The sequence below is a fragment of the Neolamprologus multifasciatus genome, chromosome 23 (assembly GCF_963576455.1).
Source record: "Neolamprologus multifasciatus chromosome 23, fNeoMul1.2, whole genome shotgun sequence".
Taxonomy (NCBI): Eukaryota; Metazoa; Chordata; class Actinopteri; order Cichliformes; family Cichlidae; genus Neolamprologus; species Neolamprologus multifasciatus.
In genome coordinates, this window is record NC_140460.1 from 3,758,077 (window position 1) to 3,772,646 (window position 14,570).

The following is a 14,570-nucleotide window of genomic DNA, read 5'->3' on the forward strand; positions in this document are numbered from 1 at the left end:
GGCGATTATCAGGTGGACTATTTGATCCAGCCCAGCCAGCTGCTCCACGCCAGTCCGTTAGTCGTCTCACAGCGGTAACAGCTCGGCGTGTTTTTGAGCCACTTGCCCGTCTGGAGTTTGGATCGCCTCCGGTACCGATCGCCTCTACTTTCCTGGAGCTCCCCCGCGGACCCTCACCCCTCCCTCCGGCTCCCACGGCCCCACTTTGACTGTAAGACTCATACTCTCCCCCACGTATGCTCCCCAGTAACTCTCTTCCTCTTTCTGTTGCAGCCTCCCACAGTCCCGATTACAGCGTTCCTGCGTAACTCATCCCCCGGTCCCTTGGTTTTTCTAGTTTCTCGTGTGTTTTCCTTTAACCCTTCCGGGACACCTTTAGTTGAAATAAAGTTTATTTTTCGTACTCCTGTGCGTGTTGTCTCTGCTTCTGGGTCCAGCTTGTGTACTGAACTTCGGTTCATGACAATTACATTACTTCCTGCAGGCCAGAAACTCCATAAGCCTTTGAACTGTTCATCCATTCATGGTGAACAAGCATTTTGATTTTCTGGTGCAGCGATTTCACTTCATGGTGACGACGGCACTTTTGCACATTAAGTTTAATATCAACTAAGGATCGTTTCGACTCTGAAGCATCTAATCTTTGTTGGATCTGCTGTTCAGGAATATTTGGCGATTCCCTGCCAGTATTTAGCGGTTTTACTTGCATTTCTTATTTTGGGGTATTTTGGGCAGCATTTAACATTAACTCAGATATAATCCTTCCTCGTGTTCTGTATATGTTGTTGATTCCCCGAATATTTGCGGCGCTGATAAAGAAACGGTCCATTAACTCAGTTCGTCGGCTCCTCCAGATAACAGTCGAATGCGGCGAACTCAGACGTTAGTATAATGTGGAAAACCTTGAGAAGCTCAAGGTTGATGGTGATGAGCTGCTATTGTGCTGGTGTTGAGCAGTGCTACTCCTGGCTGAGCTCCAGCAAAACACTGCCTTTTTTAGAGGCCACTTTGCGGCGCGTCTCCATTTCCCTCAGTTTATCACTGTCACACGCGCGCGTGCGCGCGGCGAAACGTGGGCGTACAAAACACTTACATCAAGGTACACACATGCAACACTACTCACCCTGCTGGGCGCTCCCTCTGGGTCGGGGCAGAGAAAGGGAAGGAAAGAAAACCGAGCAGAGAAAAGAAGAGAGCGATGAAGAAGGGAAAATGGGGAGAAGAGAGAAAGTTTGACGTCAGTGCCGATAACAACAACAACAGTCCCCAGTCAGCCAAGGTTAGGCTGAACTACGACGACTTCTGTCTAATAAAGATACAAACCCACTATTGTGCCCGACTCCAGCCTCCTCTATCCTCTCTATCTTTCCCTCTCTCTCTCCTCCAAGCAGACAAAGCTCGCTGTCTTCCCCTGCTGCCATCAACGCTCACCATCTTTTCCCTCATTCTTCGTCTCATATGTAAGAACAGAAACACACACAGCTGCAGACACGCATAAGCTCTTACACAGATGCTTAACGTGACAATACGAACACAGTGATCTCTTTATCTCTCCCCCCGTTTCTGTTCTCACCGATTCCTTCCATTTTTCTTTCTAGCTCTCAGTTTATTCATGAGAAAGTCTCTGTTGGCTCGCTGCCGGAAAAACTGCACAAAGATAAGATATTCTATCGGGGTGAAAGGAAGTTCATAGGGAGAGAGCGTTTCTCCTGCATTTACAGAAAGGCCATGAATACATCTGGTCATGGTAAGACAGCAATCGAAACAGGAAAGTTCAAACCGAGTCCAAAAGGTGAGTTCCTGGACAAATTACAAAGCAGCTGCCTGTCAGAGATGATGTATAGCGCTGCTTTGCATTTTTGACTACATTTCGTGTGGTTAAAAATGATAAAAAATGATCTGTTTCTTATTCTGCAGCTGTCACGAGTTACTAGGATGACAAATGAAGCCAATTAAAGACAAAAATCAGAAATGCAAATGTTGGAAAACAGACACATTTTAGGAAGCAAAAAATCATCTCTGCGCTTTGATATTCGATAGGTGCACGCGCCGTTTCCCTCAGCCTCACATGTACGGAACTAGCTAACCTCAAAATGTTCAATACTGTCATTGATTTCATCATCGATCAAGCACTTTGTGTAAACCTGAAACAAAAACAAGTACACTGATTCTCACTGTGGAACAACCGCGGTACACTTCAGGGCTGGAGGGATTTTTAGGGGTAAAAACGTCCACATTAAGAAACAAAATGTTCTGATGAGCGTGAGTGCAAGTAAAGGCAGCCGGTTTCAATAGTAGAAAAGACTTAACGCTGCTCAAAGTCACAGAGGAGACAAAAGTCTTTTATTCTAGCTGCTCACTCAGAATATCCTCGTGACAAACACATAATCCTGGTTTGACAAAACTGAGAACGAAGAGGCTAAACGCTTCTTTACCTCTGAGATGTTCAGGGTCCAGGTGGTTGCGCTCATCTTTGGAGGCAAGGTGGGCTGAGACCCCCAAAGCCCCCGTCAGTGCCAGCAGTCCTGAGCCCCCTGCGCCCAGGGACAGCCCTGATGGGTGTGGCGTCAGGGGGATGCCAGGGGCGTGGTGAGACAGGTGCTGGAGCTGCTGCTGCTGTGGCCACAGGGAAAGAAAGTAGCGGGGAGGTAAGGGGTAAGGGGAGGGAGGGTGAGATACAAGAGAGTGTGTGGTTAGAAAAGACAAGGTAAAGAAGAAAAGGGAATGAAAAACGGGAGAAGTGAAGTGAGGGGGAAGGCATGAGAAAGGGAGAAGATGGAGAGCCCAACGGTAAAGAAGGATGTTAAGATGAAGGTAGACAGGATGTGAAAGTGATTAGAGGATTAACAGGTGAAAGGATGGAGACCAAGGATGGGAAAGAGGACAAGGAAAGAAAGGCAGAATGAAATTGAATGATCATGATACACCCAGAAAGCAAAGGCAGTTGAGAATGAAACCAAGAAGTGAATAGAAGAACCAGAGGCAATGGGATTTATTATAAAGAAAAGGGTAGAAAAAGGGCCATGGGAAAACACAGGGATGAAAATGTGTGAGTCACAGAGCAAATGACGAGGAGAAACAGAAGGAAATAACATAGGAAGCAACGAAAAGTGAACAGGGGAAAGAGTAAATGAGTGCAGGAAGAAAGGGAAGGAAAGTGTGCAGCAGGGAGAATAAAAGGTAAGAGAAAAAAAAAGGATGGGAGAGAATAAATGAGGACACGGCCGACGTGAGATGGAGAGAACGATAAAAGATTGTTGGGAAAAATCCAGAAAGAAAATGACGAAGGTAAGAAAAAAAGAGATGGAGGAAAATGAGAAAAATGAGGAGCGAGAGAGGAGAGCAAAGGAGCAGCTACAGAAAAAGAAAGGCTATTATCCTGAGGGGAGCATTATGATGTGTTTCTGTGTGCTGTTTTGTCAAGCCGGTGTATTAGACACACACATGCACACACAAAAGCACACACCTTAGAGACAGCAGTGTTTGTAGTGCTGGGAGGAACAAAGGGCCTTAAGTAGACAGTAATGTGATCAGTGCTCTGACAAGCTGTGGAAAGCCCCATCTACTACAGCACTCAGGAGCATCACTGTGTCTCTCTGTGCGTACATATATATGTATATACAGACAAGCAGATCATATGCACAATGAGCATTGGTAAAGTTCTAGAATTGATGATTCAGGTAACTCATTATTTAGTCAAATCTTCAGATTAATAAACCATTCCTCTTCAAATGACCTCTTCTACTTGCTGACCTTCCGCTCACATGATCAACATTTGCCAAATGGTCTCGCTGTGCACGTAGCTCTGCAAGTAAGATGGCAGCGATGAAAGCATTTATGTTTTGGAAGTATCCACATTATTTTAAGTCTGTGGGTAAAAATGGCAGGAAGATCACAGGGAAATGCAAACTGTGCCCAGGTGTAAAGTGTCTGTCAGCTGCGAAAAGCTTCCCCCTTCAAATCTGAGGAAGCACCTGCGAGCTAAACATAGCTCCACAACAGTGGCGGAGAAGAGGAGGAGAACGATGCTGGCGCCACAGCTCCCGCACGTTAACGGCGAGCGGTTAGTTTGGTTTAAGCTGCCGCTGCAATGAAAAATGACAAGGGCATCCCTGATTAGATGCGACCGATATCATCTCACGGTGAAATGAGGAAACGTGGATATATGTGCAATGGGGCGCATGCATACTCAGGACAATATAGCCAAATGTGCAAGGGCGTGCTTTTGGTGATGCAAAAATACTCTGATAAGTCTAATAAGTTAGTATTCAAAGTATTGTGAATTAGCTTTTTGGGTGACCACCTGAGGAAGCAAACAGCAGGATCACAGTGGAGTCCAAGTTCAGACCTCAACCTGATCGAAATGCTGATACGGGACCTTAAGAGAGCTGTGCATAAACAGATGCCCGCAAATCTCAATGAGGTGAAGTGAAGTTGTAAAGAAGGGGGGGCCAAAACTTCTCCATAAGGATGTGAGAGAAATGGAAAGTTACTGCTGTTAAAGGTGGTTCTGCAAGCTACTGAATCATTTTCACAGGACTGCTCATCACAGACATTTAAATAATAATAACAATAATGGATTGCATTTATATAGCGCTTTTTGGGGCTCTCAAAGTGCTTTACAATTCCACTATTCATTCACTCTCACGTTCACACACTGGTGGAGGCAGCTACGGTTGTAGCCCCAGCTGCCCTGGGGCAGACTGACAGAAGCGAGGCTGCCATATCGCGCCATCGGCCCTTCTGGCCATCACCAGTAGGCGGTAGGTGAAGTGTCTTGGACCGAGACTGTCCGAGCCGGGGCTCGAACCGGCAACCTTCCGGTTACAAGACGAACTCCCAACTCTTTGAGCTACGATCACCATTTGTATTTATAGACATTAAGAATGAATAATAATTTAATTCCCATCATTCTTAGCTCCTCTGTGTTGATGAATCAAGGTGACTCACCCCGATGATGGCGTTGAGTTCAGCCATAGTGACCTGCTTGGCCCTCTCCACAGCTTGGACCACCTGTTGCTGGTGCTGCACATACACAAAGGGAGAAAGTGAAAGAAAGACATATTACAGTGCATAATCATCCACGGTGTGTACGGGGATATATACTGTAAGCATAATGTGATGTAGAGTATATTGCATGTACGCTCAGTAACGACACAACGGGGACTCTACATTAAACAAGCGAGAGAAACGCTGCTGCCTCCATCCAAAGCCGGTACAGGTAGTGCAAATAAGACGGTCTGGATGGAGCAACCATGCATTCACACAACACAAACACTGAGAGAACGTCACAAAAAACAGAAGCGCGCACACTGTAGCCAGACACGTACAGAGATACGCGCGCATTCACACACACCAAGAGCGAGGCTAACGAAAATCTCAGCTCTGTTTGAACAAAATCCCAATGTAATCAGTCGCACAAACTCAAACATACATGCGTGCGCCGCTGCTGCACACCTACACACAGAATACACACAGTGTCAATATTGATCAAACTGACAAAGCTGTGACCTTGCTGTCTCCAGGTAGCGCACTCAGTGTACACTCACACTTGGAGACGAAAAAAGGAGGGCGTCTGCAGGTTTGTGTTTACACAATGTACACACCTGCACAAAAAACCCTCCGCGCACGCACAAATGTACAGTAAAAATCACACAGACGCAGTAGAATTAAACTATAAAAATGGTTTCCTCTCATTTAATCTGTTTTGTTGTCTCGCCCAGAGTCACAGCAACAATGTAACAATACATCATCAATAATTCTGCTCCTCTAAGCACGTAGAAATTAAATTACGGCTTTAAGGAGCAATTAATGAAGCAAAACACTCGTGCAGGAATGGTGATAATGTTTCTGAATGATAAGAGGCCCTGAAGCTCTTAAAAAAAGTATGTATTTAACTTAGAGTAGTCAGAGAGCTTACTTCATGATGTGCTGTATAGCTGCGTCTATGCTAAAGAAGTCTGCTTTGTCTCCAGTTACACTGAAAGTTGTGAGATTTATTATGTCATCAGCGCCATTCGCTATTGGATAGTTCATTAGTAAATAACCCCAGAAACACATACAATGCATACAGCTGTAATACCTTGTTTTCGCCATGGGGCATTACATTAAATAATAATAATAATATCAAATATTAGCTGACTGTAACATGACATGGAGACCCCTTCAAGTCAGAAATGTAGAAGTATCAATCACATCTGCTACACTAACTGTGAAATTGTTATTGTTATATATTATTGTTGGTTTGATTTATTTATCTTAAAAATTAGCCAGTTGTTGTGTTCGCCTAACAGAGCCACATCAATAATTTGTTGGAGACCGTTTTTAATAATGCCGCCTCTGTGCACCGCCGCATTGGATTTAAAATCAAACACTCAAGACATGATTGAAGTGCAGGCTTTCAGCTTTAATTCAAGTCATTAAAAAAGAAAGAAATATTCAACTGTTTAGTATTTACTGATGTTTTTATACACAGTTCCACATTTTCAGAAGCAAAAAGTCTTGAACTCATGAACATCAGCAAATGCTGTGTTTCCTACCTCAGGATGCTCAACTAGACTTTTACTGCAGCTGCTTTTAGTTGCTTCTTGTTTGTCCTTCCTTTCAGCCTTAAGATTTGTATTAAATACCTGAAAAGCGTGGTCTATTGGTTTGAGAACAAGTGAATCACTTTTTGCCTTTAAAAAATACCAATTTTCTTTTCATTGATAAACTCTTGGGTTGTTTTTTCAGTCTGCTTTGGTTCATTTTCCATTCACATCATCAGTAAACACTACTGACATGGTTCTACTGGTAGCCGTAACATTGCCTCCAACTTTTCTCACAGATTTGCTGTTAAAAAAGCTGAGCTGGTCAGTGGAGTCCTTGTTTTTAGGAACAAACCAAACTGTAGATTTGGCCACTCATAAAATTTTTGCTTTCTCTCGGTTTATTTTGCTTTTTCAGCCCGATGGTGGAATTCTTCACTGGCAAAATTACAGTGAAAATAAAGTGAAATACAAATTCAACACTGTCCAGTTGACGTTAAGCCTGAAACTGTGGGACTCAGAGGCAACACTAGATGTTTTTATCCAACAAATTATGGATCTAACTGTATATAATACAGAATTCTGTCCAAGTGACAACATACCACTGAAAGTTAACGTTCCATTATCAATATGCTTGCTTTAAAATGTAAAGGATTTGGATTAATTAACATCTGTGTAGCAAATCAGGATTAGTATTTAAATTCTTCAACTGTTAAAATGTCCTGTATGCCAGAGGTCCCCAACCCCCGGGCCTCGGACCGGTACCGGTCCGTGAGTCGTTTGGTACCGGGCCGCGAGAGTTGAGGCTCAGGTGTGAAATGTATAGTTTTCAGGGTTTTTATCGGTTTTCAGCGTTATTTTGTTATCGTTTTTATCGTTTACTCGGTTTTCCTTGGTCTTTTCACGTGTGTTATGAATAAATTTTCTTTTTTTCGGTACCGGTACTAGTTTTATTTTGTTGTATTTATCCGCGACACCTTAAAGGCCGGTCCGTGAAAATATTGTCGGGCATAAACCGGTCCGTGGCGCAAAAAAGGTTGGAGATCGCTGCTGTATGCAGTATATGATAGTTTTCTGACATTCTGTGGGGAAGTGTCTGAGGTATGAGTGGTTTTCTCCCCTTTTTTTGTGCCAGCATGTTGCTTGTGCATGTGTAAATGTCTCTGGCTGTAGTAACACTTACCTCTTGAGAGAGGAAAGGGATGATCTGAGCACAGATGGCACTGAGACGCTTGACAATCTCCGCCTGTGATGGAAAGAGACAGAAATGAGAGTGAGAGACAGAAGGAGAGAGTAGTAGGGGATATATAATCATGTTGCATATTGCAGGATCATAAGTACACAAGGAGCACAGAGCATATGATACACCTCTACAGCACATTAAGCCTTTTAAAGACCTTCTTAATGAGCAAGAAGTTCTGTCAGTGACGTTTCTGTGAGGCTGGGAGAAGAAACATGTGGGGGATTGTGTGAGCGAACAGCAGAGGTGGTGGGATGGAGGCAGCGTTAGAGCTACGCTCATCATTTGGGTCTTTTAGCACCTTCGCACTAGTTTCACTCAGCTTGTCCTCACAATCCAACAATAAACATACGAGCATTCACAGAGAACCTCAGAAAATTCCTCCCGAGCTCTCCACCTGTCTCAGCCGACTATTTCATGTTATTATGTTTTTCCATTTCCGAAAACTGTGAAAATTCACAAAAAATGCTTTTTCTTGGTCTGAAAAAGGCTTTTTTCCCTTTTCCTCCATCCATCCATTCACACCAACAGCAATAGTGCCCTTCCTAAGAAAACTGCTGCCCACACACACACACTGTACACCAGTGCACACAAACACACAGAAACAAAAGCACAGCCGTGCACACAAACACACACAGGCACAGTGAACCTCTGCGGTGTGTCTAATTCTATCTGTCTGAGTGCCCTCAGCCTCATTTTGTTCTCTTCTTCACTCAGCCGTTCTCTCTTTTTCTACAACAGCTCTCACACTGAGCCATTATTACCCTATTCATCCTCTTCCTCCCATCCCTCTCCCCCTCTCTCTTCCTCTCTCATCTCCCTCCCCTCGGTTGCTCTCTTTGTCTATTTTCCCATCTTTCTATTTTTCTATATTATTTCCTCTCTTTTATAATCTGTCGGCCCTCTTTTTCCCTCAGCTGCTCTTATTCTTCCTCTATAACATCAGTCGCTCTCATGTTTTCGGTGATTTTTCTCCAACAGTCTTATTTTCGCCCCCTTTTTCCTCCATCTGCCCGTCCTCCTTCTTTCTCTCTGCATCACTTCATCCTCACTAACACATGTTGCTGGCACTTAGAGGCGTTGAAGAGGAATAGATAAAAGACAGCAGACGTGGCAACGGAGGGCAGCGCAGGACTGACGGGGCTGTGTACGCCATCATACAAAGGCTCTCAGAGACACGCACCATTCAACCAGCCTTTCGGTTACTCGCAACGAGGCTTCATAAACAATTAGCACCAGACACCCGGCTCAGTTCCAAGGACAGACACAGCTTCATGCGTGTGTCAACCTATGCATTCATGTGTAGATGACTGTGCCTCAGCTCCTTTGGTGTATTTCTATAAAGCATATGTGTCTGTATGTATGTGAGGACCACAAAGAGGAAAGTGAGAGTTAGAAAGAAGAACTTGGCAAACCTGAATATATTTTTTATAACTGGAAGTTAGAGGTGGGAATCACCATACATCCCATGATACGATATTATCACAATACTTAACGCACGATACGATATTATTGCAATTTTTTAAAATATTTTGCGATATTCAGATTCTGTACATAAAGGTAAACTTGATCAATATTCATTTTATCTAATATCAAAGTCTCGCACTCAGTCTTTCTCTCATTTCAGTTTTATTGTTGACAAACTGAACGGTTTGTATTACAGTCTAGTCCAACTTAACTGAATCAACCATCTGGTACAATTATAGCTATTCTGAACTATGCAGTTTATGAAAACTATGCAGCCCCTTCAGCAACTGAAGAATTTGAAAGTAAATTAAAACAAAATATAATTTTACATTAAATAAAAAAGTTTATAAATAAAAACTTAATTAAAATAAAACATGTCTTAAATTAAAATAAGTAAACTGTCATGTTTATTGCTGCCAAAAAACAAGTTAAACACATTTGGACAGTGAAGGAATGTCAGGATTCTTGCTCAGAAAAAGGATCAACATGCTCTGAAGTCAGAGCACAAAAACCTTTTTGTAACAAAATATCGATTTCTGCTGTCCCTGTATCGATACATTATTAGCAAACAAAATATCACGATACTACACAGTATCGATTTTTCCCCCCACCTCTACTGGAAGTAGATTATCCGCCTGCTGCCAATGTGAAACTTTTACTCCATTAAACTCAAGGGAGTCGTTCTTCTGTATTCAAGTGGTATCTGTTCTTCTGAAACCTTGGTCAGTCTGCTTGACGATACTTTAGCCTGTTGCTCGTTCAATCTGTCCTACTAGATCGCAGATGGAAATAAACCAAAGCACTCGTACTCGGCAATGGGAAATAGAAGCAGGGATATATTGAAACATGAGTATTTGTACAGTTCTGCCGATCTTTACTTCTTTAACACAGCCTGAACTCTCTTAGTCAAGCTTTCTTGTAATTTCTTTAGGTAGTCGTCAGCAATAGTTCTCCGGGCTTCTTGAAGGTCATTCAAAGCTCTTCCTTGGATGTTTGCTGCTTTTTATTCCATGTGCTGTAAAGATGATCCCACACTGCTTCGGGTCTGCGCTCGAGGAAGGCCAGCCTATAAGCGTTTGTGTTCCACTGTGTGTTTTTCTATCCAAGTATGCTTTTACAGCATTTGCATTGTCTGTGGGACTATTGTTGTACTTCTTTCCTGATAATGTTTAAAAAAAAAATTTTCAAATTGCTGAGATGTGCCATTTTTTCAGCTAATAGCATGTTTGGGAATCACCTTGTTGGTGTAAAAATATCATTTATGCCAGTCAAACATGGCATTTAGATTCAACTAAAGAAATGGAAAAAAAATATGTGTTCTGCTAGCAACAAAGAGACTAGAGATAGAATTTAAAGTGGTTCATCCCTGGAGTTAGGTGACTTTTTTATGCCTGAATAATTCACGGGTCAGTGTTAAGAAAACATTTCCTTGAACATAGTCCGGTACAAGGACTCTTCCTCAATTTCGGCAGTGAAAATGAGAGAAAAAAGCAGCAAATGTCAAAAGAAAAGTCTCGAAAGACCTTCAGATGGCCTGAAGAACTATTGCTCAAGGCCTCAGTAAAACATTAGAAGAAAGTCTGGCTGCTTGGAAGCAAAATATAAAGCAATAATGGGTGGCTCAAGACGGTTGCACAGTACTGTATATCTGTTGTTGCTCTGAGTTGACACGAACAGCTTTAGAAATAGGAAACAAGTTCTTATGTATTAAAAAAAGATCACACTCTGGGAACAGTTTGATCCACAAATTGCTCTAAGTGGACACATGTTTGAGGATTAACTGTCATTTTGCAATTTGTGAGATGTTTCACAACCACTTCTCGCTGAGTTTTTGCTAATGGTATAACACTGTTTACCATTAGCAAGGGTATAGTTCAGTACACTTCAGTGTTCAGTGTTCTCCTCCATTAATTATCTTTGCAACTATGCCAGATTGCTGCTTATCATGCAACAGGTTGTGCTCGGCCATCAGATCAATTCAGATGACCTGGTTCAGTTTTGGCCAGTAGGAAACCAATCTGACAGTACTGATGTTTAACCATATGTCCATTAACCAAATACAATCTGAAGGGACTGACCTGAACATGGTTGGTATAACTTTGATCTTACGACATACAAACAAACTTTACTGGAAAGATAAAAAACAAAAGTTAAAGAGAAGATCATAAACAAACAAACTCCACGTTATGCCTGAGAGACAGTAGGTATTATAAGCACAAGATACCAATAACTGATGGGTTTTTACAACTGAACGAAAGAGAGCTTGCTGAAGCAGCCTGAGCCGGGTCGGGTCTCAGAAACAACACAGCACACTGTCGTTCCGCTGTCCAACCGAAGCACGGCCACCGGGGAGGACTGGCAAAGACTGGCTGGATGGAGGGATGAATGGATGGATAGATACAAAGGAAAGCGAGGGACTGGTCAATAAACACCTGAGGGCAGATACCCTGCCAGCTGGCATGGAGTCAGACAGCGAGACAGAAAAAAGCTTCAGATGAAACAGAGAGAAAATATAGGTGAGGGAATAGCTTTTTAATCACGAGGGCAAAAATCTACCAAAACAGTCTCCAGAATAAACAGACTGACAGAGGAAGGGAAACTGAAAGAAATGAAGACAAGGAAGAAGAAGAAGGAATGAATTCTGGGACAAAGACAGTCTGTTCCTGAGGACTGTTCGAGCCAGAGGCATCAAAACACACATGCTCCATGTATGACGGTGTCTTCATGTAACAGACAAGCTCACGCAGTAGAAGCGCTGACAGGATGCAATCCTCTCAAATCAAAAACAACTATGCAATTACCAGGCTTTTGCAGGTATATTCCGTATCGATTATATACCACATATTGTAAAATACATAAAGAGCTACGTGAAACCACTAAAAAAATGTCAGTACCCTAGACACAGCACACTGTACTAAGTCACATCAAAGACTGTCAGAAACATGACATCCAGCATGATGATATCTCTGCAATTCAGCAGAAGTGAAGAGTTTAGTCTATAAAAAGACAGATGTGTTGAGCTGATGTTTCTCTGTTAGTAGGACTTGGAAAAAGTTGCCAAAAAATGCCACATAAAAATGTGCAGGTTCTTTGTAAAGTTCTACAATGACTCTCCAAAAGTTGAATCTGATCATGTGGACGTAGCGTTTTTGTGGGAGAAAATCTCATATCCCGATATAAGACATCTATCGTCCCGATAACGATATAAATCACAAAAATTTAACTTTTTTTTTGCAAATTCTGTGAATCTCGGGCAGCTCGACTTGTCTGGAGTGTTTCCAGCTGCGCGTCATGTAGCTGGAGTCGAGTGTTTTAACCGATGAATGAAACTATACATTTTTAGACATAAGTTGTAAAGGCCGCCGTTTTCTTTGTGAGTATTTATTACTTTTATTATTAGCGTGCTGCGGAGAAAAGGCTGTTCTAACGTTTGAGTCTAAGGTTTATTTTTTAGCACCTGGCGGCTCTTCTTTAATTCTCATCCATAAATTATCTGCTCTTTCACGTGATTCAGTTTATTTTGAAAAGTCTCAACAGGGTCTTGAGCTTTATTGTGAAAGGTTTATGTGGAACATAAACAAGCGGACACGTGACGCGATGGTTTTACAGTCGTTGTTGCTAACGTCAACGCATAAAAACAGGCGCTTGTCCGTCCGTAGTGTGGTTATATAAAATGTAAGCGAAAGAGAGAACTTTAAGGAATTAATATAGCCACTACAGTGACCATCAAAACGATGAAAAAATATTGCCGTAAACAGTTTATTTTGCGACACCACGAAACAAACGATAGCGTAAAATGAAACGATAGACGTCTTTATATCGTTATATCGAACAGCCCTACCTACAAGCCAAGGAAAAGACAAAAGTTATATTTTAAAGTGGCCAGCAGCACATGATTTGACATCATGATTAAAAATCTGAATGCAAGTCAGACATACACGCCAATAAACTGTTCCTTGACCCAACATTTTGGACCCACATTCAGCTGTCAGTCAGGAGGAACTCCAAAGACAGGCAGGAGGGACAGTTCCCACACCAGCACTTGGCTCAGTGGACCATAATGCAGAGGCAAGAGTGACGCTTTCAGTTAGAGGTGTAATTCTTAGAGTTTGACTGTAAAAAAAAGAAACTCATTCTCCCGCACTTACTCTGCAATTGCTATCTGCTGCTCTCCGTCCACCCACATATTTAACCCACACGATAAACGCAACATGTTCCTGTCTGTTCTATGAAGGCTGTCAAAATGCATTCTGGAAAATGCTGAAAATGACTAACTGAAGTAGAAATAGTCCAGACAGGTGGGAAGATGAGGCTGTGCGTACTCTAAAAAGAAAATTATAACACTCGCAAAATAAGCAACTGCAGAATGATGGCGCATCTGCCTCTGCAATTTTCTTACAAAAAATAAAATAAAAGTGCAAGAGTTTGGCTTTGCTCTGACAAAGCCAAAGATTGTTTCGTAGGGAGGTCGTGTTACGTGTTACCGTGTTACCGTCTTACCGTGTTACGATCTGCACGCAGCTGTTTGCTTAGAATGACAAAGCATCTTGTGTTTTTTTCATCCTGTGTAGCTGCAACATACCGACAGACAAAGCGACGAAGACTAAATGCAGAGAAACTCAAATAAGTGCTGAACTGAAAGCCCCATTTCTCCGAGCACACACATTTTCACTTTTGACATTAAAGTAAACTTGAGCTGGAACAATGGGGAAGCCACTTCCCTGTGAAAGATCAGCATTCAATTTGGTCTCTCAGCATGACAGCGAGCAACAGTGACCGCGTTCGTCTTGCCAATAAAGCTTGGTGAATTTGAATGTGATGAGCATGGGTTGAGATTGGCACGGGAAGAGGAAGATGGTGCCCAGTGTGCTCTGGCACTGCCAGCTGTGCCAGCCTCTGAATCCCACTATGGCTGAGCAAGCCAGCTTTGTGTGTCTGTGTGTGCGTGCGTGTGTGTGTGCATAAGTGTGTGAGTGATACCCCTCTACTCGCTCTAATTGCTCCTAACAAAAATCTCTGCCACTTCTCTTAGCTCCTATTCCGTTTCTGTTCTTTGCTCCCCCTCTTGCTTGTTGCTGGAATAGTTGCTGGTTGGTAAAAGGAAGAGTTGAGCACCGAAGGCAACGGGCAACTTGAAATTGAATGCATTCCACAGTGAGCGTGGCAGATGATGCTACTGAAAACAGAATATCCAGTCATTTTCACATCGATATAAAAGGTTTTACAAAACTGTTCTGTGGTGACAGAAAGAGTAATGAGCCTCTGACCTTCGTAATTTATACAAGTGGTGGCTCATAGTATGTGTAAATCACAATGAAAGCTCATCTTACTGTGTT

General features: G+C 42.5%; 1 protein-coding gene across 5 annotated transcripts in view; it reads right to left on the minus strand.

The window, feature by feature from the left end:
- Window positions 1-14,570, minus strand: part of tle2b (TLE family member 2, transcriptional corepressor b) — a 100,170-nt gene that overhangs the window by 24,956 nt on the left and 60,644 nt on the right. For 4 of the 5 annotated variants that reach the window (XM_085152397.1, XM_085152395.1, XM_085152396.1 and 1 more), the window contains 4 exons: window positions 7,711-7,773; window positions 4,951-5,025; window positions 2,436-2,616; window positions 1,124-1,140 (listed from right to left, as the gene is read on the minus strand). In XM_085152397.1, the coding sequence (XP_085008523.1) occupies window positions 1,124-1,140; window positions 2,436-2,616; window positions 4,951-5,025; window positions 7,711-7,773 (336 nt within the window). The remainder of the gene's footprint in view (window positions 1-1,123; window positions 1,141-2,435; window positions 2,617-4,950; window positions 5,026-7,710; window positions 7,774-14,570) is intronic. The other variant, XM_085152394.1, reaches the window with a different exon arrangement.